This window comes from Dasypus novemcinctus, chromosome 8 (assembly GCF_030445035.2).
Source record: "Dasypus novemcinctus isolate mDasNov1 chromosome 8, mDasNov1.1.hap2, whole genome shotgun sequence".
Lineage (NCBI taxonomy): Eukaryota > Metazoa > Chordata > Mammalia > Cingulata > Dasypodidae > Dasypus > Dasypus novemcinctus.
The window spans coordinates 10,742,146-10,768,556 of record NC_080680.1 but is presented as its reverse complement, the minus strand read 5'-3'; the positions used below and the strand labels follow the sequence as shown (position 1 = coordinate 10,768,556).

Genomic DNA, 26,411 nt, shown 5'->3' with positions numbered 1-26,411 from the left:
GAAGAGATATGATGTGGGGGCATTTTCAGGACTTGGAGTTGTCCTGGGTGGTGCTACAGGGACAGATGATGGACATTGTATGTCCTGCCATGGCCCACTGGGTGGACTGGGGGACAGTGTAAACTACAATGTAAACCATTATCCATGTGGTGCAGCAGTGCTCCAAAATGTATTCACCAAATGCAAAGAAAGTCCCATGATGATGAAAGAGGTTGTTGATGTGGGAGGAGTGGGGTGAGGGGTAAATGGGGACCGCTTGTATTTTCTGAATGTAACATTTTTTAAAAAATAAAGAGAGAAAAGAAAAAAAGAAATAAAGTTGTTAATAAAGAAAAAGAATGATTTCTCCCCTACAACTCTGTTTCCATCCAGAAGTTTTGGTTGCTGGTGCTCTAGCAATCCCTACTCCAGGCTGTATATCTTTATGTTCCTCCTGAAGCAGACGCTGAGTCGGGTGAAGTGGGCTTTTGAGACAAGAAAGAAAGGAAAGGCAGCAGAATAGGATCTGCCCTATCTTATTGAGCAAGTTGCTATTCTGAGTCCCTTGGACTCAATCTTGCTGGGGAATGTAGAGACAAGACACTCTGAAGTTGCCCCACTCCCGTTCAAATTGGTTGAGGATGCCCATTGCTCAGCACCTCTGGGCAAGTAAGCTCTAACACCAGAGGAAGCCTTTAAGTGGAGTGTCTCCAGGGTGCAAGAGAAAGAGGTGTCAAGTGGGTATGTACTGGACTCCGGGTGCTATACCAGGCATCTTCTAATTTGTGCCAGTGGACCTCCTAGACAGCTATTATTTCCATTTCTGTGATGTAACCAGGAATCTGAAGCAACATCCACAACAAATATTTCCAGTGGGTTTCTCTAATACTCTGCAAGAGCTGAGCTCAACTTTTTAAAACTTTTAGGCTTCTCACCCACCTCCCCTTGCCTCTCACCTTGCCTGACAGGTGCTTGTTGCCAGTCTTCGCTGAACTTGTCTCCTAAGTGTCTTCCCTGGTAATAAGTTTGCTCTTTTCCTGCAAACTATAGACACATGTACATACACACACAAAGAGAAAACATTATCCTCTTCTTGTTTCACTCTCTTTGAAAGCCATAATACAGTAGGAGGGAGCTTAATGATGGGTGGATTGCATCCCATATTATACCCAATTTTCCCTTTTTTGCCTCACAGCTGGCATTACAATTTGGAAAATAGGTTTGGGTGGGTGTGAAGGAGAGTCTGAAATGCCACCAAATCGCCACATACTCTCTCGTTTCTTAACTTCCACATCATCTCCCTAACTGTGACCGTAAACTGAGCTCTCCATATGCAGCTGCATCATTCATCATGTCTTAAAATAAATTCAGTTAGAGAGTATCCAAGTGTCGGAATATACTTGCCATCCAAAGATATGCCCATAATCTGTTTAGGCTGCCTGAGTCACCCACTGCAATCCAGTCTATTGGCTCTCATTGTTAGATTCTTGATTACAATGTTATATTGCCACTTTTATTAGTGTCTTTAGCATTCACATAAGGTAGGTGACATTAAAAATTTTTCCCTAAAACAAAGTAGAGATATCATAACTCTACAAGGCAATTGCCTTATTAGAATCTTGAGTTGGAGGGGAAATCAAAGGAATAGGTAAAGGAGAAAAATTCAAAATTCTCACCATTTCAGGTATCTACATTCACTCTCTTTTCAAGTGTTCCAAAGCACTCCAAGCCTTTTAAAAGTCTTACGTTTCTCTATTCCCCTCGTTAAGACCAAGTATGATGGGATTTGTTCTAGGATGCAGAAGAGATCCCAGACTCCTGTCTCAGAAATCACAATATAGTATCAAAGCATTCAGCTAATGCCTTACAATGTTAAAACTAAAGCCTCTACTAATTATCTGCTTTGTGAAATCCAATGGGAGACTGTTAGCAAGTTACTCTGTAAAGAGATTGGACAGAACATCAGCCAGAAATAAAATGGAAGAAAATAAAAGGAAATAAATTCAGTTAGCCACCACCAAAGGAAGAAAGGAAAAAGCTTACCTGGGAGGCATCAGGGACACAGGATCTGTTTTTCAGTCGAGCATCAAGAAACCCTCCTGGAGGTGGAATCTTGTTGGGAATACTATTGTAGTATGGCTGATCCAAGCCATCCCCCTCTTCCTCAGTCCATGGCTCATCCAAGCTCTGCATCCTGTAAAAACAGGTTTTTCAAGAGCTTTAGTGAAAGTTCAGCTTACAGTCAAGTCCAATAAATCTAATATTAGTACCTGTTACGGAGAAATAGAGTTTAATCACTGCTCCCCTCAACCCTCAGGGTCTCAGGCACATATGAAAAATAGATGAGTGGTTTGGTTAAATATATCTGTGATTCAGCATTCTACCAGTTGGAAAATCCAAGCCTATTTGAAACAGGAAGAAAATTCTTTTATAAATGCATTACAATTTGAAGGTAAGAATTTATGTCTAAAGAAAATCAGATCCTCATGGCACAGATACATATCTCAGCATTTCAGATAGTCATAAAATTTACCCCAAATAACATCAACTCAAAAATGGAGCTTTAGTGCATAAGACAGATAGTGGATTGCAGGTTGCCAAGTGTGGGAATGGGAGGAATTATTGCTTGATTGGTACAGAGTTTCCATCTGAGGTGACAAAAAGTTGAGGTAATGGACATTCGTGATGGTAACATAATATTGTGAATGTAATTAGCACTACTGATTAGTGCTATTGAGAGAGCTTAACATGGGGAATATTGAGTTGTATGATTTTTACTACAATAAAATAATTTATATACATTAGTATATCACGTAAAGAAAAAATCAAATAGAAAAAAATGGAGTTTTGCTGAAACCAGCAAAAATGGTGGAGTAAGGACTTTGAGAAGTCTCTCCTCTGTAAAAGCAATGAGAACACTGGCAAAAATGATCCAAATCAACTTTTTTTCAGACTCTGGAAATTTGCCAAAAGCTTGCACAACTGGAAAGCATTTTTTTTAAAAAGAAAAATACCTAAATCTCAGTACAACAGTGGGCTTTATGGTACTCTAACTTACCCTATCCCCAAGCCTCCTTGCTAAGCTCAGTGGTAGCTTTGAAAATGGACAGCCCAAAATCAGTGAAAACCAGCAGCCTGGAAGCCACTGAAGGAGGAGCAATAGCTAGAGCTCCTTCAAAATCCTATTCTCAGAGACTTGAAATTATTTGACCCTTCTGGTGTCTGGTGGTTCCCTGGAATCCCTACTTACAAGGCTGTCTATATTTGCTCTGATTCAAAGCTCATTTATGGAAGAAAGAAAAGCCTTTACTCCAGGTGTGTTTGCTGAAAACAATTAGAGGTAGTTGTTTAACATTACAAATGTCTGAGGCAATGGAATTGGGGGAATGAAATGTCCAAAGGGACTTTGACAGCTCCAACATATTGCTGGGAATCTAGAAAGCCACAAGCATGCTTAGGACTGCACAGAAACTCAAGAAAAACCTGAGAAAGCCCTATTCTTTCAGCTCAGGCTGACCTTGAAGTTCTATGTAAGCAAGGAGTGAAGGCTAAGTTAGAGTTGTCACCTGGTTGGCTGAATATTGAAGGCATGCAACCAAAATACACACAGACGAGTTCTTTGGCAAAGACTAGGAGACTTCTTGGTTCCAGGCATTTAAGGAAGTCTCTGGGTAATCATTAGCTGTTTATTGAGCTGACCAAACAGAGAACACAATGGCTACACATGACAAATAATACTTTATAGAACTAGTTCAGAAATCAACAACAATCCACAACAAACAGTAACAACAAAAAAACCTGGGGGTGGGGCAGAGTTGCCACATTATATTACTTATATCATTTAAAATTTCCAGTTTGTAGCAAAAATTAAGAGTCATGCCAAACAACAAGAAAGAGTGACCTGTACACAGGAAATGAAACAGATGATAGAAACTGTCCCTGAGTAATCACAGATATTGTACTTACTAGACAAGAGACTAAATCAACTACTTTAAAATTTCAAAGAATTAAAGGAACATATGAGAACAGGGTGTCACCATATAGATAATAGCAATGAAAACATAGAAATTATTAATAAGTACCAACCATAGAAATTCTGGGGTTGAAAAATACAATAATTGAAATGAAAATTTCATTTAAAGAACTCAGTAGATTTGAGCATGCTGAACAATTAGCAAAGTTGAAGATATGTCATTGAGATTATCCAATCTGAGGAACAGAAAGAAAAAAGAATGAAGAAAAATGAACAGAACCTCATAGACCTAAGGAGCACCATCAGGCAAATCAACACATACCCATGACAGGAGTCCCAGATGGAAAGGATAAAGAAAAGGGGTAAAGAATATTTGAAGAAATAATGGCCAAAATCTTCCCATATTTGATGAAAAATATTAATTTTCACATCCAAGAAGCTCAACCAATTCCAAGTAGGATAAACTGAAAGAGATGTCTACCTAGACACACCATAATCAAACTGCCAAAAGACAAAGACAAAGAGAGAATCATGAAAGCAGCAAGAGAGAATTGACTTCTTACACACAAGGAATTTTCAATAAATTTAAAAGGCATGGAGGCAGAACAAGAGATGTATCCAAAGTACTGGAAAAGGACTGTCAATTAAAATTCTATGTCCACTGAAACTCTTTCAAAACTAAAGGAAAAATGAAGGCATTACAAAATAAACAGAAACTGAGAGAATTCATTGTTGACAAATCTGCCCTGTAAGAAATGCTAAAAGGTTGAAATGAAAGGATACTAGACAGTAAATTGAATCCATATGAAGAAATAAAGAGCACCAGTAAAGACAACTACATAGATAAATTTAAAAACCAGTACATATATTTTTTGTTACTCTTTTTTTTCTCCTGTCAGATTTAAATGACAGCTGGGTAAAGCGATAACTATAAATTTGTGCTGATGGGTACAAAATGTTTAAAGATTAACAACATCAACGCAAAGGAGGGAAAGGGAATAGAACTACATGGGAGCCAAACTTTTGTATACTATCAAAATTAAGTAGGGTAGTAATCTAAACTAGATTGTTATAAATTATGATGTTAATTGTAATCCCCAAGGAAACCACAAAGAAAATAACACCAAAAACATAGCAAAATAAACAGAAAGGGAAAGAAAATGGTACACTAGAAAATATCTATTTAACATAAAAAGGCAATAATATAGATATACAGAAACACAAAAGAGATGAATATAGAAAAAATTAGCAAAATGGCGAACATAATCCTACCTTACAGTAATTACATCAAAGTAAAAATGATTGAACACTCTGATTAAAGCACAGGTTAGCACAATGGATTAAGAAACATGATCTGACCTTGTGCTTTCTTCAAAAGACACCCTTTAGGTTAGAATCTAATGAAAATAAAAACTTGGAAAAAAGATGCCTCCATGCAAAATGTAACCAAATGAAAGATTTAATGACTAGACCTATGTCAGACAAAATAGGCATTAAAAGAAAATTTGTTACTAGAGACAAAGGACAATTTATGATGAGAAAAGACTTAATCCTGCCCCGGCAGCCTGGGCGCTCGGACGCACGCTGCTGTGTCCACCCGCAGACCCCGAGGACTGAGCCGCACTGGGATTTCCCAGTCTGATCCATTAAGTCTCAGTCTCCAGATCGGTGCTTCCCCTTGTGCGGGTCTGAGCTGCTCCCCTGGGGATTTGAGGGAAATGGGCACCCTCAGCCCCTGACCCCAGACCTGCTGAGTCAGACACCCCGGGCTGGGGGCCGGCAACGTGTGCTTTCAGTAGCCTTCTAGGGGATTCTGATGGGAGCTCAAGTTGGAGATCAGTGCTGGTCTAAGTATTAGCGAAATGAAATGTTTTTTGAAAACATTTTCTTCCTCTGCAAATTAACTCTTCATACTCCTTTCCCGATGTTCTTTTATGGACTTGTTATTTTTTCCTTTGATCTCTGAAATGCTTGTTTTGTCAGGCTTTTTAAAGAACGAGATTTTGATTTTGTTGATCCCTACTTATTGCTTTATTGACATCCAATTTTTTTAATCCCCCCTCCCCATCTTTTAGTTTAGTCCTTGCCCCTTTTTTTCTTTTTCACTTTTTGAGTTGGACACTTAGTTCATTAATACTGTCTTTTTTTTCTTGTATAATATTTACTTTTAGAAATAGAAATTTCCCTCCAAGTCCTACGATAGCTGTTCCTCAATTCACAGTGTTTTCATTGTACTTCAGTTCTACATAGTGATCTAAACTGCTTTATGATTTCTTGGAGCTATTGAATACTTGCTTAGAAAATGTGAATATTTAGAAATTGCCAAGTATTTCGGTTTTCTTCTTGTTGCTGACTTGTCTTTTGCTGTGGACACATAGGACACTTAGTACAAAGTGAAACTTAATAAATGATTCAAACTCCCAGGTGCAGCGTTCTACACCTTTCTGTGAAATCAAGCTTGAGAACGGTGCTACTAAAGTCTTCTGTAACCTTAGGAATACTCTGCCTTGCCGATTTTTCCTTGAACACGTTTGTTTAAAGCATCTTTCTAGTATTGCGGCTTTTCCATTTCTCCTTGAAATTCTTTTAATTTTCAGTTTTGGGTTTACATTTTTTTAAAGACTTATTTTTATTTATTTGTCTCCCCTCAAACCCCCCCCCCCCCCCGTTGTCTGTTCTCTGTGTTCTCTGTGTCCATTTTGCTGCATGTTCTTCCTTGTCTGCTTCTGTTGTTGTCAGCGGCACGGGAATCTGTGTCTCTTTGTTGCGTCATCTTGTTATATCAGCTCTCTGTGCAGGCTGCACTTTCTTTCGCGCTTGGCAGCTCTCCTTATGGGGCGCACTCCTTGCACGTGGGGCTCCCCTATGCGGGGGACACCCCTGCGTGGCAGGGCACTCCTTGAGCACATCAACACTGCACATGGGCCAACTCCCCACACGATAAGGAGGCCCGGGGTTTGAACCGCAGACCTCCCAATGTGGTAGACGGACGCCCTAACCACTGGGCCAAGTCCACTTCCCTGAGTTTACATTTTAAAGTGCACATAAATTCTTAACTATGGATTTCTAGTGAATTGCTCCTTTTCCCATTTTCTCCATGTCTATATTGCTTGGTCTGATATTAACATAGTCATATCACTGGGGACACTATTTTTCTGGTGTATGTTTTCTGCAACATTTTCATTGTATCCTTTTGTTGATTTTTATGCATATATTTAGTAAAGAACCTATAGTTACATAAAGCTTTTAATGGGAGAAGTTGTACGTATACAGAAAAATCATGCAGAAAGTATAGAGTTCTATATAGCCCCCTTTCACACACTTTGCATTAGTGTGGCACTTTTATGACAATGGAAACAATATTTTTAATATCATACTATGAACTTCTGTACATAGTTTACATTAGGGTTCACTGTGTTCTACAATTGCATAGTTTTTCTTCTGGTAACATCTACAACCTAAATACCTCATTTTAAGCCCTTATAAATAATTCAGTGGTGTTAATTCCATTCACGATGTTGTGCTACCATCATCACCATCCATTACCAAAACTTTCCCATCACTCCAGACAGAAACTCTGCACCAGTTGAGCACTGGCTTTCCATTCCCTACCCCTGACGCAGCCCCTGGTAACCTAAATTCTGATTTCTGACTCTATGAATTTGGCATACTCTGTTTCATGTAAGTGAGCTCCTACTATATTTGTCCTTTTATGTCTGACTTGTTTCACTCAACGTGGTAACTTCAAGGTTTATCCTTGTAGCCGGTATCAGAACTTCATTCCTTTTGACAGCTGTAAATTGTACAGATACACTAAGTTGTGTTTATCCTTTTTTCCAGCGGTGGCCACTTGGGTTGCTTCCACCCTCTGTGGATTGTAAATAATGCCGCTATGTACATTGGTGTGCTGAAGTCTGCTCAAGTACCTGCTTTCAGTTCTTTTGGGTACGTGCACAGAAGTGGGATTGCCGGGTCATAGGGCATAGGTACATATATTTTTACCCACTCTTGAGGATCTGCCGGGTTTAGTCTATTTCTATCTATGTAATGCCTTGTGCCCCACTTTCTGACACTTACAACACTAGTGATCCAGGCACAGAAGCCCCACTGATCCTGCCACAGGAAACCAGCCCTGTGCAGTCACCACCATCCCTTGGCCTCGACTGCCCTGGTGCCTTCTGAATCGCAAGCATGTAGCACCTGGTTGGCAGGACCTGAGCCACATCCAGGTATCAGCTTCAAGGGAGCCCGAGAAATGTGGTTTCTCATTATCCAGCCCCTGCTTTACAGGGTTGTTCACCTGACTATGACTGGAATGGATGCTGATCAGCAGCCCACCATAACTCACTACTCTAAGTTAAGGAATTGAAATACAATCTCGCGAAAGAGGAAACTGCCACGAATAAGGCTGAATCTTTAAAATAGCATAACAAACCGATATCCTAGAATCATGGGGAGTAAACTTCTTTTCTGTCAACCTAGAAAAAATTGATCCTTCACAACCACCTCCAAAATGCAGGGCTCAATGGAATTTCCCAGGGCATGAGTAAAAATTGGAAGTCTATTTCAATAAAGATAATGAGAAAGAGACGAAGGATGTCTTCATCAGAACGAAAGTAAAAGCAGATACTGACTTCATGGCTAAACCACAGAATGTGGCTTTAAAAATTTGAGAAAAGTAAATTTAGGAGAAATGAAAGTTTACTTTCATTGAACACACCATCATAATAGGCTTACAAAGTTCAATCAAGGACAGAATATTGAATGTTCAACATGCCCCGGTTTTATGTCTTCTAATGCTTTATGCTTCACGGAGTATTTTTAAGTCCTTAAAGAAACTCAGTAGTAGGCCCTGAATATTATTTTATAATAAACAAAATCTCTCACCACTCCTTTTCACATTCACTGTTTCATTTACTGCTACAAATACATAAGTAAATAAGTCATTAAGTATAAAAGCTTGTCAAGCCACTGTTATTCCCCTTTTACAGGTGAAGCTGCTGAGCCTCAGAGAGGTTAAGGAACTTGTCCAGGACCACACAGAAGGCAAACGAGTCAGCGAGTTGCCAAGCCACACGGACCCATAAAGCAGAAACAAAGCTAGCTGCTCTCCCAGTGCTCACCCCAAGCCCAGTGCCTCCCAGAGGGAGCCTCTCAAATCAGCACTTGGCTCCTTGTGAAGATAAGGACAGTGGGATGAGGAGAACCTGTGGGGACACAGACCCATGAGGCACCATTTGGAAGCATCACATAGTTGCAGAGGAAGCAGAACAAAAAAATTTCATTACAATGAAATTGCTTTTTTTGTAACCTTGGCTACCGTCACTATAGTTTCAAGGACAAAAAAAAATGTTTTTCTAAACATTCAGAGCATCATCCATATGTTGGCTTCCATCTGCTGGCTTCTGAGTGCCATATCCCATTACTGACCAGGTGTCTCCAAAGCCAGAGTCCTGAGTGAAACCACAGCATGGAGATCAATTGTGTCTGTCCAGAGCCCAGCTCTGGGGGCCTGTTTTTGTGGTTTTCTCCTTTTGAGTATTTTTTAAGAAGAAAGGTCATGAACCGAGAAAGGCAATGACCAGCGGCGTTTCAGAGTTACTCACCGATCCTGAAGGGCAGGTATCTTGGAAGGACACTGCAAATATTGCTTAAACCGAAGCTCGAAGGCTTGTCCAATGGAGCTGATGACATCTTGGGCCAGCCCGTCACAGCATTCCAGGATGTGGCAAGCTGGTAAGGGATACAAGACCCATTAGAGATCAACACTGACCCTACCTGGGTTCTTGACCTCTCAGCAACTGCTAAGAACGGAGGAACAATGAGGAGAATGTGTCCTTCATAATAAATCTCAAAGGATCGATTCCAAGGTAATCTTGGAAAGCATCCCCAGCTTTCAAGTGGCACCATGGGGTTTCGTTCCTCTTCTCTCCAAAAGTATAGTTTTTTTTTTTTAAAACAAATTAAGAAAATTTTAAGTTCAAATTGGTTGTCCTTCCAGTTCCTTAGAGTCTATAAAATATCAATTCTTTATTCAATAGGGCAAGAGTTTTTTGAAGGAAACCTCGACACAACAAAGCAGTACCTGTAAGGTGCTATTAGGTTTTTAAAAAAGCAACACTGGACTTAACTCAGTTTTCATTGAATGATTCTTGATCTAGTCAATGGGCTTAGAGCAAGTTGTTTGCTTCCATCTTATTTGTAGGGAAACATTGGTCATCAAAAGTGGTGATTTAAAAAAATGAAGAGCACTTTTTCAAAATGAATTTAAGGGGATATAAATTCAATCACCATTACCACCCCAGCCTCATTCCACTTGCATTTAAATTAGTTTGAGACTGGATATCCTCACATGTTCTCAGAAGAGCAGCTTGTTCTAAAATTTAGATGAAAGCTAAGGGGGCTGGCAAGTCAGAATGAGGGCCGCTTGCAAGCTGGTGGCACAGAGATCCTTGCTGCTAGCCATTCAGACAAGCACACTTGGGCCTGGTGGCAAGGAAGTGAGCATAATTCATGGGAAATAGATGCCCTGGGCCCTGCAGGAAAAAAGGACTGATGGGGGAAAGGAACATGAGCAGGCCTCCCTAGAAATACTTCCATGGTGTCCACCTCAGGAGGCCAAGTCTCTCTGCCTGCCCCATCCCAGCAGATCCACAGACCCTTCCATTGTGACCAGCCGGAACGTGGTTTGACTGGCCGTGGGATGAGGGATTGCTCCCTGCAGAAAACGACAGACGAATATGGCACCCTCCACCCCTCTCCTCCCCATAGTCACAAGGTCATTGTGCTTTGAGAAGGGTGTCCCTGCAGGATCCCATTCTGTTCCAGGGATTGAGGAGGAGCCTGCAATGATAGGTGGTCTCCTGGCACCTGGCCATGACTTGGGAGACCCCAAACTGTGCCCTCCCTGCAAGAGAAGCCAGCTGATGGGGAAACTGCCCTGGGGGAGGGCCGGAGGCACCAATGCCTTCCCCCAGGCTGGGACCCTTCCCCATTGCTGCCTTCTCCATGCACATCAGCCATCTGGAGCAATCCAGGTGTGGAGGAGCCCACCCCAAAGCAGCTGCTAGGCCCTGAGTCTCAGGCTCCTTCTCCCTTGAGGCTCGGAGGGAAGCACACTTCTGTAGACACAGGGAAGAGTATTTTGAAGGAAGATCAAGTGTACAGGTATTGATGCCTTCGGCTGACAATGCCATGCAGTTCTGTTTTCAGTTAGGGTCAAAAGGAATCCATCTACCAAGGGGACAGGTATATCATTTCTGGCATCATTATCACTGCAGTCCCCTAGTACCAAGCATAAGCACCAAGGAGGATAATCACAGAGCAAGCCCACTTGAAGCTCCTGCACAGTTGTACAGGTTGCTCACTGATATGAGTGGACGTGTCTTGTCAGCAAATAAGGAAGGAGGTGTCTCAGCTTAAGCAAGGGAAATCCAGAAAGAAGCCCCGTTCCCCGGGAATTGGTCTGCTGGTCTCCAATCACGCTTCTCCCATATTCTCCACTCTGGGGCCCTCTACCCCTCTCTCTAGTATCAGCACTGACTAAAGGATTTGGCTGGAAAGTACTTTGGAGAACCAGAATAAAGTCTGGGGAAGAGTCAGAAAACTGTGTCACTTTTCTAAGGGAAATGGTTAACCCTTGAAATGGCTAATGAAGAATAAGAATCCTGTGTGATGTCATCTCCAAGACCTGTTTATCTTCTATATACCAAAAGACGCTAAGCTCTAGGCGGTTCCTGGGCCTCTGGGTGAGGACTGAGGCTTCTCAGTGGAATTTACAAAGGGAGGGACAACGCTGGCACATGGGGGCTGAGGAAGGCAGTGCCTCTCAGGAATGGAGCCAACACTTTAGATTCTGCTACAGGCAATGTCCTCAAAGAACTGAGAACACATCATTTGCTAGTCTGGTCTGAGGACTCCTCCTTATGTTCCAGAAACTCCTTCCCAGTCTGTACCTACCCTGGGACTCTGCCTACCCCTCTCTGAAAGTACTGCAGCAGACTTCAGCCAAAAACCACTAGAGTCTAGCCTGTCCTGAGTGGTTTGCAGTGTATGGAACAAATTAGTTGTTTTTCCTCACAGCGTGACCAGCAGCGCTTCCGGTCTTTACCACACTTAACATCTTCACAGAGCAAAGGACAGAGCCAAAAGCATAATTCAGAAGCAATGAAGAAGAAATATGTGAGAGAAGTACAGAAGTCCGGTACACAGAATCAAGATGCAAAACGACTTAGTAAAATCTAAAAAGTGGCCAGGTAAATGGGTAGCAAAATGGAGTCCCTTCCACTCTCCACCTGTTTTGGAGAAATCTGGCCCATCTACTAAAACCAACGGCCTGCAATAATATAAGTGGCCTGATGGTGGCGGTCATTCGCTGAGGTTCACATCCTTGCTTAGCCCTGATGTGTAAGAAACTGAAAACCCTTCTTCTCCAGGAAGGCTGGCCCAAAGCTACCCCAGGAAGGCCAGTTTAAACCTGCCCTACGTGAAGGGAGTTTCACCAGCCTACATCACAACGGAGCAAAAATACTATTAATAATGTGAATGAGATATGATCCTTCTTATCATACACAGAATGTATGGATGGAATAGAGGATGTAACCTGCTTCCTTTAGATGCTAGCCACTTGACACGACAAACCACCATGTCTGCTAAACGCTGGTGGGTCAGAAGTCAGTGACCAGCTGCTAGTTCACAGGTAGCCCATCTCCCCAAATAAGTCCAGAGGCCAGTAGCTCCAACTGCCTGTCAGTGCCCAAGGCTGCCCCTGGTCATCTGTCAGCCAAATGGACCCAAGGCCAAAGAGGACCCCTCGAGTCCAAATGGGGAGAGTATGATACCTATTCAATTGATCAGGATAAGCAAGTTCCGCTGCAAAAACAAACAACCCCACGATCCCAGTGATTTAAAACAAGTTTTGTTCTTGCTCATTCATATCTGGGCAGCTTTCCAAGGCAGCTCTCCTGTCTGCACTGACTCACTGATCCAGGCTGCCTTGATCATTTGGTCCTGAGTCACAATACAAGGCCTCCTCCACAATTGCAGAGAAAAAAGCGAAAGCAGGGCTTTGCACCAAAACTGAAAGCTTCATCCCTCCTGACCTCAACTCATTGTCCAGAACTATTGCTTTGTCTCTCCAGACACAAAAGGTCTGGAAAGTACAGTCTTCTTCAGGATTAAAAGATGGGGACTAGTAATGTCACTCACATCTTCCTACCATATCCCCAAAATGTCTTTATGTCTCTAAATCAGAGGTCTCCCAGTTTTCTTTTCTACTCATTCCTGTAAGTAAAGAACTTTTTTGACCACGTGCCCCAAATGTGTCTATAATTTATAAATTATAAACATGTATTACTGGATTAATAGAATATATATTATCAAATAATTTTAATTGACATTAAAAAGGATAAGATAAGTATTAAAAAATTTAAGATGTCTTGTTAGTTTACAAAGCATCACACTAGCATGACAAATACATTGGGTGGCATCATTAATGACAATGGGTATAAATCTATCTTTTCACATTTTTCTTAATCATTTTGAACTTGCAGGCGTTGATTTCTTGGCCAATAATTGTTGTGTTTTACTTTAAAATGTGGCCTATGAAGTGTTCAAATTGGAAGTAAACATAACTCTTAGCCCTTGCATTTCCTGGTTGCTTGAGCCACCACTGCTAGTCTAATCCCTAATCCACAGTTGCTTTCTGAGAGGTGTAGTTCAGTTAATCAAAGCTGCCACTCCACTTCCCCGAGCCATTTCACTTCAATTCACACGAGGCTGGAAGCCAAGTGCTGACAGTGCCCCTATCTACCTTTGCCCTGACTAAAAACACTTTCCCACAGTCCAAAGTCCAACTCAGTTTCCTGAGGCAGCCATAACTAAGTGCCGCAGACTGGGTGGCTTAAAACAACAGAAATGTATTCTCTCAAAGTCCTGGGGTTTAGAGCTTTGAAGTCAAGGTATCAGCAGGGCCACGTTCCCTCCGAGGGCCCTCGAGAAGAATCCTTCCTCGTCTCCTCTAGATTTTGGTAGTGACAGCCACCCTTGGGTTGTGGCAGCACCACCTTTGCATGGCCAGTGTCTAATAACACTGTCCTCATTTCCACCTGAGCCCTCACCTGAATCACCTTTAATACCTGTATTTCTACCAACAGCCTCTTCAAGGCAATCCAGGCTTTTTCTAGCATGGGCCTCAAAATTCTCCCAACCCTCTACTCATGATTCCATTCCAAAGCCATTCCCACATATTTAGATGACGCTATCTAAAATGCCTATATTTTAGCTGTTTGCTACAGCAGCACCCCACAGTACAATGGGTCCATTCTGTATTTTCTATTCTATAGTATTATAGCCAAATTACTTCCTTAAGGTTGGATTTCTCAGATTAAAAATAACTGTAAGTGGAAGCACCAATGTTCGTTTCCTGCAGTTGATTGGCTTCCACATCCTCTCTATAGGCCACCCTACCTCAGCCACCTCTGTTCTAAAGAGTGGGATTCTGCCCATGAGCTAGGGCAGAGAGATTTTCAGGACGTGTGCTCCCAACCCCCCACCCCAACCCCCACTTCACGGAGATGCAGCCCAGCAGAGGTGAGAGATGGTTTCCATCTGACCCCCACAGGGCGGTCCAGCTCCTAAAAGGGTCCCATCTCACGCCCTCCTGCAGTCATATTTTCTAGATTAAACAGGTGTCCTAAGAGTCCAAATTCACAGCCACATTCTCTACCCACTGGTGGTTGGTATAAGGGAATATGGCAGGTTGAATTCTGTGCCCCAACAAACGCGTTCTTCCTCTTTCTCTACCCACTGGTGGTTGGTATAAGGGAATATGGCAGGTTGAATTCTGTGCCCCAACAAACGCGTTCTTCCTCTTTCTCTACCCACTGGTGGTTGGTATAAGGGAATATGGCAGGTTGAATTTTGTGCCCCAACAAACGCGTTCTTCCTCTTAGTCTGCATCCCTGAGGGCGTGAACCTGTTTACAAACAGGACCTCTTGGAGATGCTCTTGTTGGTTCAAGTGTGGCCCAACTGAATGAGGGTGGTCCTGATCCAAATCACACAAGGCTCTGTACAGGGAAACTGCCCTCACAGAAGCCGGAAAGCAGAGGGCATCGCCCTGTGACAGGAGGGCAGGCAGCAGCCCCAAAATGCTCCAGTCTTTGGGGTGAAAGCCTCCCCTTGCTGAAGACTTGATTGTGTACTCCTTCTAGCCCTAAAACCGAGAGCCAATAAATTTCTGTTGTTTAAGTCAAAACCAGTTTGTGGTATTTGTGACAGCAGCTCAAGCAGACTTAGTCAGGAGCCTTGATGATACCCAGAGTCATTATTCACATTACAAAAAAAATCCCACTTAACAAATGAATCCTGTCCTATCAGCTTCAGCAGCCTGATACCTCAACACCCCTTAAAATTAATGTTGAAAACTAATGATTTCTTACCACAGAGACTCCCTAAACTCAAGGCATTGCTCTCACCTAATCCTAGTCCATGTATTTAGTGTATAGACACACTCTTAATATTTCCAGGGTTTTCATCAGAGTCAGATAAGATCTCCAAGATCCAGCTACTAAGCCACTAATATGAGTTCTTTAATATGTGTCATAACTCCAGAGGTACAAATTAAAACTCTAATGAGATAGCATTTCAACCCATTAGTTGGCAGACATTTAAAAGACTGAAAATGCAAAGTGTTGAGCAAGATCTGAAGTAAAAGGAGCCCTCCTATGCTAGCTATGGAATTACAAAGTGAAATAACCATTTAGAAAAGTTGAAGATGCCCAAAGACGCAGCAATTCTACTTTGAGGTATATCCCCTAGCAAAGTTCTTGCACATGAGCACAAGACAATCTGTATGAAAGCTTTACTATAGACTTCATTCAGCATCTATCTGCAAGGTGGGGTAGCACAAGAAAGAAAACAAAGTCCCTGTCTCACCAAGCTCCAGTCTGGAAGATAGTGGTAGTTTCAGACTGTATCCCAGAAAATCATGTTTTTAAGGCTGGTCTATTCCTGTGGGTGTGGACCTATCCTGGATGGGATACTTTGATTATGCTACTTCGGTTAAGTCGTGGCCCCAGGGTAGGTCTTAATCCTCTTACTGGAGTCCTTCATAAATGGATGAATAGAGAGAGAGAAAGAGAGAGAGAAACCAGAGGAGGTCAGAAGCTGAAGCAAGGAAATCTGCTGGAAGGTAAGTCCTTGCCATGTGACAGAGGAGTCCAGGATTCCCAGCAGCCAGTCTTAGGGGAAAAAACATTCATCTGGACATTCTTCTCAGCTTCAGAACTGTAAGCTTGCAAACTAACCCCCATTGTAAAAGCCAACCCATTTCTGATAGATTGCATTTTGGCAGCCTAATAGACTAAAAGAAAGGTCAAAGCAGAAAATAAAGAAATAAAAATATACCATGAGAGTGAGTTGATTTTGGCCTCCCAAAGACAGGTCCATGCCCTGACCCCCAGGATGTGAATGTGATCTTATGTGGAAAAGGGGTCTTTGCAGATGTATTAAGACTCTCAAGATGACGCATCGTGAGTCACCTGGCTAGGCTCTAAATCCAATAATGAGTGTCTTTATAAGAGACAGAAGAGGAGAGACAGGGCCACATGTGAAGATGGGGGCAGAAATTGGAATTGTGCAGCCATGGCCAGGGAATGCCTAGAGCCGCCAGAAGCTGGAAAAGGCAGGGAAGTCTCCTCCCCTGGAGTCTTCAAAGGGAGCTGCTGACACCTTGATTTCAGACTTCCAGTCTCTGGAACTGTGAGAGAATATATTTCTGTTTGAAGCCAACAAGTTTGTTGGAATTTGTGGGAAACTAATATAGTCAGGAAGACAGTAAAATAAAGTAAGGGGTGACAGATGTGGATGGTATAGGTAGGCTATTTTTATTGGATGACCCTGAGAAGGTGGCATTGGAGAAAAAGCCTAAATGCAGTCAGGGAGTGAACAGTGAGCATGCCTGGTGTAAGAGGCTCCAGCAAGGCCCTGGGGCAGGAGCTTGGTGGGCATGTCCAAGGAGAACCAGGAGGTCAGTGTAGTGGAAGCAGAGGGGGCACAAGAGGTTATAGGAAACGAGATAGGAGATGTAGCAAGGGTGAGACCCTAGAGGGTCTGGAGGGCATGATGATGGCTTGAAATTTTATGCTAAGTGAGCAGAGGATGGACACAATTACACCAACATTTCAAAAGGATCCTTTTGGCTACCATGTGGAGAAAAGACTTTAGAGGTCAAGGATGAGTGCAGGCAAACCTGTTCCCGTGGCTACTGCAGTATTAATGATGCAGCCTGGATGGGGAGGCAGGTCCCAGGGAAGGAGGTAAGAACTGGTAAAGCCCAAAGCTTGACTGGCAGATGGCAGGTGGAGTAGAGAAGTCAGGGAAGTAAGGAAGTCAGGAAGGAGTTTCTATTTATTGAGACCAACAGATGCTTTTTGGTGGGAGAAAAATGTTGCATGAGATTTGTGGAGGCTTGGCTTTGAGATGCCCACGAGATTTTGAGTGGGGCAGAGGAGCAGGCTTTGATACGTGAGTCTGGTTTTTGAGCCAAGCCCTGGGCTGGAAAGACCCATTTGGGAGCCTTCAGCATAGAAACGCAATTTAAAGCCAAGGGCTTAGCTTGGCTTGTAAAAACAATGTTCACAAGAATCAAATATGGAAACAACCGAAACATCCTCCATGGGAAAATCACCCCTCTGCCACGGTGTTATTAGATGAAATTTAAGCTCCTGGTTTTAAAAAATTTTTGCTTTCACCATTATACAGATGAGGTTTTGCTTTATAGAGGAAAGAAAAGTTAGAGGCAGTGCTGTATTATTTTCTACAGATTAATGAATAATATTTAAAGTCACCACTTGGGGCCTACAACTACATAGGGCTAAAGGAAATACAAATTCCTCTTGTTAAAATGACCGTGTACTATTAATGAAGCCCACAACAGGCAAGCTTGGCTATTTGAGGCAGCTTTTCCCATACATAGGCTCCCATTTAAATCCATTAATTAGGTCACCCATTATTCAGATACCCTTCCTGGGAAAAGAACAACAGAATGTTGGAGAGACAATTCAGGCCGCAAATGCAGCCCAAGTACCAGTCAAAGACTACCCAATGGCCCCCACGTGGAGCAGAATAATCTTCCAGCTGAGCCCTGTCTCAATTCCTGACCCACATTATATCAGAAGATATTCTAAAGTGGTTGTTGTTAAGCAACTAACCTTTGAACAGTTAGTGGCAGGCCATCAAAAATTGGATCAAGGGGTCAACATCTCCCATTTAGTATCTCAAAAGGCACCTGTGCTGGTGGTGTCCCCAAGTGCTAAAATAGTGCAGAGGTCTGACTTTTGTCTTCACAGTGGCACTGCATGCAAATCTCCAAGGGAGCCTGCCGCAGCAACCGCGGCACATGTGACATCATCCTGATACCCTGACCCTGAAAAGGACTGTGCGGAAGGTATTCTGGTATTGCCCCTGTGAAAGAAGATACCAGTCTGTACACTTATAGGATCCAAAATCAAATTACATCTGGTTAAACTCCCTGCTAGAGTCTTATTTCCCAACACTGGCTGTGTGTTGGAGTCACCTGGAGAGCTCCACACCCAGAAATACTGAGCCCTGAGCACTCGTAATTTTTTTTTTTTTGAGGACCTGAAGACCAGGGATTGAACCCAGGACCTCATATGTGGGAAGCCAGCACTCAATTACTGAGCCACATTTGCTTCCCTGAATTGGTTTTGTTGTTTACTTTTTTTGTTTTTTCAGGAGGCACCGGGAACCAAACCCAGGACCTCCCATGTGGGTGGTGGGTGCTCAACCACCTGAGCCACATCCACTCCCACTGGGATTTTTAAAAGCTATCCCAGGTGATTCTAAAGTGCAGCTCACTTTGAGAACTGTTGCCTTGGAAGCCCTTAAAGGTGTCAACAAAAAAAAAAAGTCTAGGGTCATTTAAATTTAGTTTGAAACAAACAAAAATTGAGAAAGAGTTTTGACTGTTAATCCTGGGCTAAAAGTGAGAATTCTCTTTCTGGGGACATGCAGCCTATCACCACCCCAAATCCCCTCCCCTCCCCTGACTTGCTGGGTCACTAGAATGGTGAAAGTGTTGGCCTCTCACTGGAAAAAGAAAAAGGGCTTTTTTTTTCAGCTAGTCTAGATGATGGTCTTGATTGCCATCGCTCATCAGAGAAAAATACTCATTATCTGTACTTGTTACAAGAACACTCCATTACGGTCAAGAAGAGGTATGCTAGAATGCATTGGCAAGGGATCCGGGGGGCAATCCTCAGCTCACCAAGACCACCCATGCCCCCTTCCCTTCTATTATCAAAATTCTGTCATGACCCCACCTCTGGTTCAGGAGTGACCATTCTAAACTAGGAAGTTATCTGTCTTAGAACATCTCATCTATAGAATCTCTTTCCCCATCTACCCCAAATGATGGCTGATGGTGGAGCTTGAACACACTTGGTGAAGAACAGGAGTAAAATTCTTCATAAGATTCTGTTATCTTTAACCTTTGTTACCAAGAACCCATGGACATGGAAAGTCGGCTCCACTGAGTCACTCTTTGCTTAACCCAGGGGTATTTCTTTTCTAGGGCTGCCAACACAGTGCCACAAGCTGGATGGCTTAACCCAACAGAAATGTACTGTCTCACAGTCTGGAGCCTACAAGTCTGACATCGGTGGGGGGAGACCTTCCTGCCTTCTTCTAGCTTCTCACTGGCCACAGACCTTGGGCCTCAGGTGCCATGTGTTCTCCTCTGTGTGGCTCTTCTCTCCTCTTTTTATAAGGATGCCAGTCATGCTGAATTAAGATCCTGCCCTACTCCAGTAGGACCTCATTTTAAGTTGCCTAATTCCATCTGTAAAGATCCTATTTCCAAATAATTTCATATTCTGTGGTCCTGGGGATTTGGATTTCAGCAAATCTTTTTGAGGGACACACTCAAACCCATAATTTCAAGGTTGGTAAAGGGTCAGGTGGAAAATAACCCTTACTTACTGTGTGGGAGGCAGTGGGTCAGGTGCATCAACCTATTAGTTTTCCAACCCTGCTGCTGGGCAAATGCCTCTTTAGGACCGCTCAGTCAATGTCATGGGGGAGAAAGATGAAGGGGAACCTACTGGAGGCTGGCCCATGGGGGCTGGGCATGAATCCTGGTACAGCCCCATCGTGAAATAGTTGGTGGTTTTGAAAAGATGTCCAAGAGAGTGTGACAGGGTGGGAGTGGTGGGGGTAGCAAAATGGAATGTTAAGATCTCCTTTGGTTGAAACTTAAAAAGAGAAACAGGATATATTATATGGATATGGATTGAAAAATCTGGCTAAGCAAGCTAAAAGATTTTAACAGCTGGTACCTGGGGTGCAGGTGCAGGAAGTAGAGGAACCAGTATTGGAAGGAAGTGCTGTTTAGTATTATTACAGATTCCATTTAAGATATTTGTAAACGGCTTTCAAATTGGAGTTGTGTCAAGACATAGCACATCCTTAGTCAGCCTCAGAAACCCTCAGGCTTGGTACCGAGTGTCTAAGGGCTGCACCATTTCTTTGTAAATGAGCAACAAGAAATGGGAGTGATGGGTGTTGGAGGTAGGTGTAAAATAAAGGATCCATGAGGATGACAAGTACTTGAACACCTCCATTTCCCTACCATCCAGGCTGGAGGTGAGGCCCTAGAAGCTTGGAGGGTATCAGGAGACAGCACCCTGAACTGGGACACTGAAGTTTAGGCTGGACACTGACAGTGTGAGGCTTCTTGGATGGCTTCAAGTAAAGGGCACAGACAAGGGGCCAGAGCTGGGCAGGAGGCCTGATGCTTTGTAGACTCTTCTTGGTGTAACCAAGGCCACTTGGGGAAGAGGGGTGGACAGTTGCTAGCACACAAGCCAGGGGTAACAAACCATAGCCATCTGGATACAAGTGTGTGAGTTTGAGGCTCAGAGACATCCACACCTCCTATGCCAGACAGGTTTGCTGGTGCCCTGGACTGCCCACCAGTCTCCATTATCAGCCTCCAATACAATCTGACACATGCTCATTTTGGTGGTGGGGGAATGAGATAGAGAGGAACAAATAGTATATTTGTGTTCAGAGTGACTGTATACAAATGAGAGATGACTAAAGGTCAAGTATTGCTTACCTCTGCGATTAACAGGGTCCTTGGCCACATATGCAACATAGTCTGTTGTGTCCTGTTAAAGAAAAATGAGACATCCACATCACTAATCACTCAAGAGGGACAACATGGTTGGAGATCCTGGACATAACCCAGCAAGCGCCTAAGGACCCAACCATCACACAGCTAAACAATCCAATACTGCCTGAACAACAGCCCTTGTAAGACAGCATTTCTCAATCCGTAACATGGTCAGGAATCACTGGGGTTCTTGGGGAAATGCAGATTCTGATTCAGCAGTTCTGGGGCAGGACCCAAGGTTCTGCATTTCCACCCAGTTCCCAGAACCGGGGCTGCAGTGGCTATTGGCCCAAGTGCACACTTTGAGTAGAAAGCTGAAAGACACAGTTCTCAGCCTTGGCTGTGTGTTGGACTCACTTGAGGAGCTTTACAAGCTTATTTGAGTAAGCTTGAGTCCCAACAATCAGATGATCTGATTTCGTTGGTTCAGATGGGAGACCTGGGAAATAGGGTTTTTTCAAAGCTCCCCCAAGGATTCTAATATGAATTAAGATGGAGAATCCTTGCTGTTAGCTCTGTCTAGAACCCTGGTCCTCAAATTTGAGCTGGGGTCAGACACCCCTGGAGGACTTGGTAAACCATAGATCGCCCAAGTACCACCCAAGTTTCTGATTCAGTGGGTCTGCAGTGAGGCCCAGGTCAGGCTGATGTAGCTGGTTGAGGATCACACCTTGAGAACTACTGGTCTATAAGAAAACCAGAAGTGGATGCACAGAAATTGTTTGCAAATGTCCCTCCCTCATGGATGGGTAAGATGTACTGGCTCTTTTCTTCTTGGACATAAGTAGTGATTTTAATCCTTTAAGATGTTCCAAAAAATATCAGTTCTACTTAAAAGTCTTGCTTGCCACATCAAATATTAGTCCCCTTTGCCTGCCTCCTCATCTAACCAGTGCAATAAAGGAAAATATGATCTCAGAGGAATGCTGAGAAAAACATATGAATTTTAGTTCCTGAACAAATAATCAGAGGAACTAAGAATTCTCCTAATTCGTTAAAGCAGAAAACACTTCCCTGAAATGTTGATATTTTCAATATTCAAAAAAATCTTGGGGCAGGATCCCAGAGACAGCCAAAGTAGATACAACCCCAGGTACTGGTGCTCCAGAGGATTCTGGAGACACACAGGTTCTACAGTCATGGCAGTTGGCTCTGGAGTTCAGTGTCTTGTCAGTGGGCCCTACTTTGGGATTTGTGTTCCTGAGTGTGATGGAGTTGGACTCAGATGTGATCTTTCTACACATGCCTCTTCTGTCACTTTTCCTGAACCTGTAGTTGGTGCTGGGGTTGGTGTATGCTTAGGAGACTTGAATCCCTGGACTGCCAAATGCCAGCTGGGCCCTGAGCCTCAGCAGAGTTGCAACTCTTACTCTCCGGTTCGTTGGGCTTACCCAGGTCAGCTAACAAGGAAGTGAGATGGTCAACCACCACAACAGGGAACCAAGAGTGCCTACAACTCCAAGCAGGAGAACTGCATCCATCAACCCTGTAGAATTTAAGCCTCCTCTCATTGTAGAGGTGGAGTAGACATCACCATTCCAGGGTCCACAGGATGGAGGAATAAAATATGGATTAGAGTGGATTTACTGATATTCCACTATAGAACTATTGTGACTAGTAATGGAAGAAAATGTAGCATTGATGTGGAAAAAGTGGCCATGGTAGTTGCTGAGGGCAGAGAGAGGGAAGAAGAGATGTGTAGGGGCATTTTCGGGATTTGGAGTTGTCCTAAACGATATTGCAGGGAGAGATGCTGGGCATTATATATCCTACCATTACCCACTGAATGGACTGGGGGAGAGTGTAAACTACAATGCAAACTATAATTCATGCAGTGCAGCAGTGCTCCAAAATGTATTCACCAAATTCAATGAATGGGCCACAATGATGAAAGAAGTTGTTGATGCGGGAGGAGTGGGGGGTGGGGTATATGGGAACCTCTTATATTTTTTAATGTAACATTTTTTGTGATCTATGTATCTTCCAAGAAATACAATTTAAAAAAATGTCTTGATCAGGGTCTAACCCCTTTCTGCAGATATTCCCCACATTGTATTGCTAAGAAGGAAGTCCATGTTCTTGGTAAGTGGATGGTGTTTTCAGCATCTGCACTGGTTCTCAGTGGTGCACTCCTTCATTTCATTCTCTGGGTAGAGGAAATGTTCCACTCTTTCTCTACAGTGTTCAGTAAAAACCTCCAATGGGAGAGGAAAAGAGTGGCGATGTGGGGAACATGTAAAGGTTGTTGGACACCTAACCCAGCTGATGTGCCACGCAAGGAACCTCTCAAAACATCATTCCCTCTGCAACTCACCAACCCAGTAAGATTAAATGGGGGAAGTGGGGAGATCTTGACAGAATCATCTGTCGTGCCAGGAGCATACTCCAGGCTCATCTGGAGGTAAGGTTCACCAAGGCTATTTCCTTTTCCTGCCCACATAGGAGTGACTTGGGAAGGGGAGTGGAAAACCATCAAACCAGAGCACCTGGCTTCTAGTTATGTCCATCAAGGCAGATCTGGCCAGGATATGAAGTTATTTGCAACTATATGGATTATAGCTTAAAATCTAGAGACTGCCTGGAGTCATAAGATGTTCATATCAAAGGGTCCAAGAAAACATCTAGCCCAGGGTTTCTCTCAAACTGAGATGCATGGAACCCAAGGATTGGGCAAGTGTATTCTCTAGTGTTTGAGACATCATCTGAATTTTTAAAAAATTTTTTGTTTTCATTTCCATGATCATCTGGGATCACCTGATTGACCGCTGTGCCACAAGTTCTGCATGTAATTTCAGTGCTAGTGATGTGGGCTATGGGTGGGAGGCTCTTTGTCTCTTTGGAGATAACCTTAACCTAAGCTGTCTGTCCTGACTTGTGGGTGTGGGATAATGAGAGGCTACAGTCCTGCCCTTGGTGACCATGGCAACGACTCCAGTCCCAGGAAACAGTTTATCAATGCAAACTCTATAAACATTAAATATTCAGGGGAAATGCAAACAAAATGTGCTAAAAGCTTATCTAGAATGTATGAAATCCATGCTAAAAGCTTACCTAGGATGTAGAAGACATATGCTAATTCAAGCCTATTGAGAACTGAAACAAAAGAACCATTTGGCCTTTCCTCTCTGTATAAAAGGGACTCAAAAATCTTGTTCGGGGCTCAGGTTTGCAACAGAAAGCTCCCAAATCCGGCCAGCTGTCAATAAACCATTTTTCCTTCCCAAAATCATTCCTGAGTATGGCCTTTCTATACGCAAATAATTGAACCTCTCTCAAATTCTACAACACTAGCACTTGCCATTGGGGTTCCAATTTCATTGGTACCAGGATTTTAAAGAATTAGAGAAAAAAGAACAGAGACAAAGAGAAAAGAATAGATGCCTTTGCACTACTGGAAGCAAATCAGTATCACATTTACCTACAATAATTGAAGTGTTTGCTTAAATAGAAGAAATTAGTGGAAAAATTGTATTATGTAGGCACCCATGGTGGTAAGAGAGACTGAACTCAAAAGCTTTTCCCCCATGATGGCCAGGAGCAAAGTAACATTGGAAACAGATTTAGTTCCAGGAAAATGTAACTTAATGTCTTTACAGTGTTCATTTGCATTTAACTTCCAAATCTGATTGGAGTCTATAGTTTAAGAAGCAATATAAACGTAAGGAAACTATACTTGATTTATTTTGAATGTATTTGAGTAAGAAAGTTAATTTGAGTCAACACTGGTAGCAGATGCATGGAAACTCTTTAGATTTTTACTCTGTTCTGAGAAACTCTGCTGTGGTTCAAATCCCTCATGTTGCAGGTGGAAAATGAGGCTCAGGAAAGAGAAGTGGTATGTTCTGTCACTCTGATGGTCCACGGCCATGTCAGGGTGTAGCTTTTCTGATACCAATACTGATCCTTTTCTGGCAGAGTAGGGGAGTGAACTGCTGTTCAAAAGAATATTCTTGACATCACCCCATAAGACAGTGACTGCATCAAGTTTCACGGAGGGGGTCTGCAAAGTGTCTTTCTACACTTGACTGTCCCTGATCTCACACTCCAAGACCCTCTCAACTTTGATCCTTGTTCTGCCGTTCTGTTGGTAGTATTTAACACTACTAATAATGCTAGAGTAAAATAATAGTGTGCCTTCATTGCTTAAGGAGATTAATAGCATTTTCCAGTCTGTCTTATTAGACATTTCAAAATACCATTTGTTTACTGGGTAAACTGCAGCACTGGGCAATAAGTGGCATATACACTTAGGAGCAGAACAAGGACTAGAACTTGGAATTGCTGGTTTATTTTTAAAATCTACCCATTGCAATGTGTCAAATTTGTGGTAACAAACCAGTTTGGTATGGGGCCTCATGCACAGTGAAATATGCATTTGGATTGCTTAAAATGGAAAGTAATCAATCAGGCTTTCTGTCCCCTGGCATCATTACATTTTCTGTAGGATCAGAAAAACGTGTAAAGGTTATAGAGTAATTTAAAGGTCGCTGAATGCTTCTGATTACTTTCTTAATGAAGAGGTGATGAGGAAATTTGAAACTAGGTCACAGACGTGGGCATCTTGAGAATATAATAATTTGAACATATCCAATGTATTTGGCTTCCCATATTCTACCTCCCTGTCTCTCCCCTCATAGTATCATCATTAAGGTTCAAGACAACTCCCTGAAAGAAGCTCTTGATGCCTTTTATTTTTTGAACTATGTTAACTTCCAAATTTGAGAAACCGTGGTCCCAAGCGTCACATTGGGCAAGCAATTAGACAACCACTGCAAATAATTAGAGCTAGGTATAGATATAGCAAATATATATGTACAGATGTGCACACAGGTAGAGGACAGGCTGCGGTAAAGGGGCACGTATACACACAGTCTGAAGAAGTGGCTCTCAGAGGGGCTGCATTCCCAAGGACTTTCACTTTCTAAATATACATATGAAAGAAATCTTTTATTATGTAATGAAGCAGAAGAAACTGTCAAGAGGAGGGAAGGGAGGGGAGGAAAGCATTAAGGAAGACTTTTAAAAACAAGACTCTAGGTAGGGAAAAGGATAAGGGCTAGGACCCAATTGAACCTATTCTATGAAAAGATAAAACGGTGCTCTGGGCATCCTTTGATAATTCAGGGAAGATATAAGGGCAAAGAACCATTTTCAGACTGGCCAAACCCCCTCCTTGCCAAGTGCCTTTGGCTCAAGGGTCTAAGCCGGGGCTTTGGGAAGCAGCTGGGTGCCCCAGGCCGGCTACCGCCTGCGCGCTTTTCAC

General features: G+C 42.8%; 1 protein-coding gene across 1 annotated transcript in view; it reads right to left on the bottom strand.

Moving 5' to 3' along the window:
* Positions 1-26,411, bottom strand: part of SHC3 (SHC adaptor protein 3) — a 183,447-nt gene that overhangs the window by 41,608 nt on the left and 115,428 nt on the right. The window contains exons 7-10 of the mRNA XM_058301443.1: positions 21,092-21,143; positions 9,559-9,685; positions 2,023-2,173; positions 936-1,023 (exon numbers count right to left, since the gene is read on the bottom strand). Of these exons, the coding sequence (XP_058157426.1) occupies positions 936-1,023; positions 2,023-2,173; positions 9,559-9,685; positions 21,092-21,143 (418 nt within the window). The remainder of the gene's footprint in view (positions 1-935; positions 1,024-2,022; positions 2,174-9,558; positions 9,686-21,091; positions 21,144-26,411) is intronic.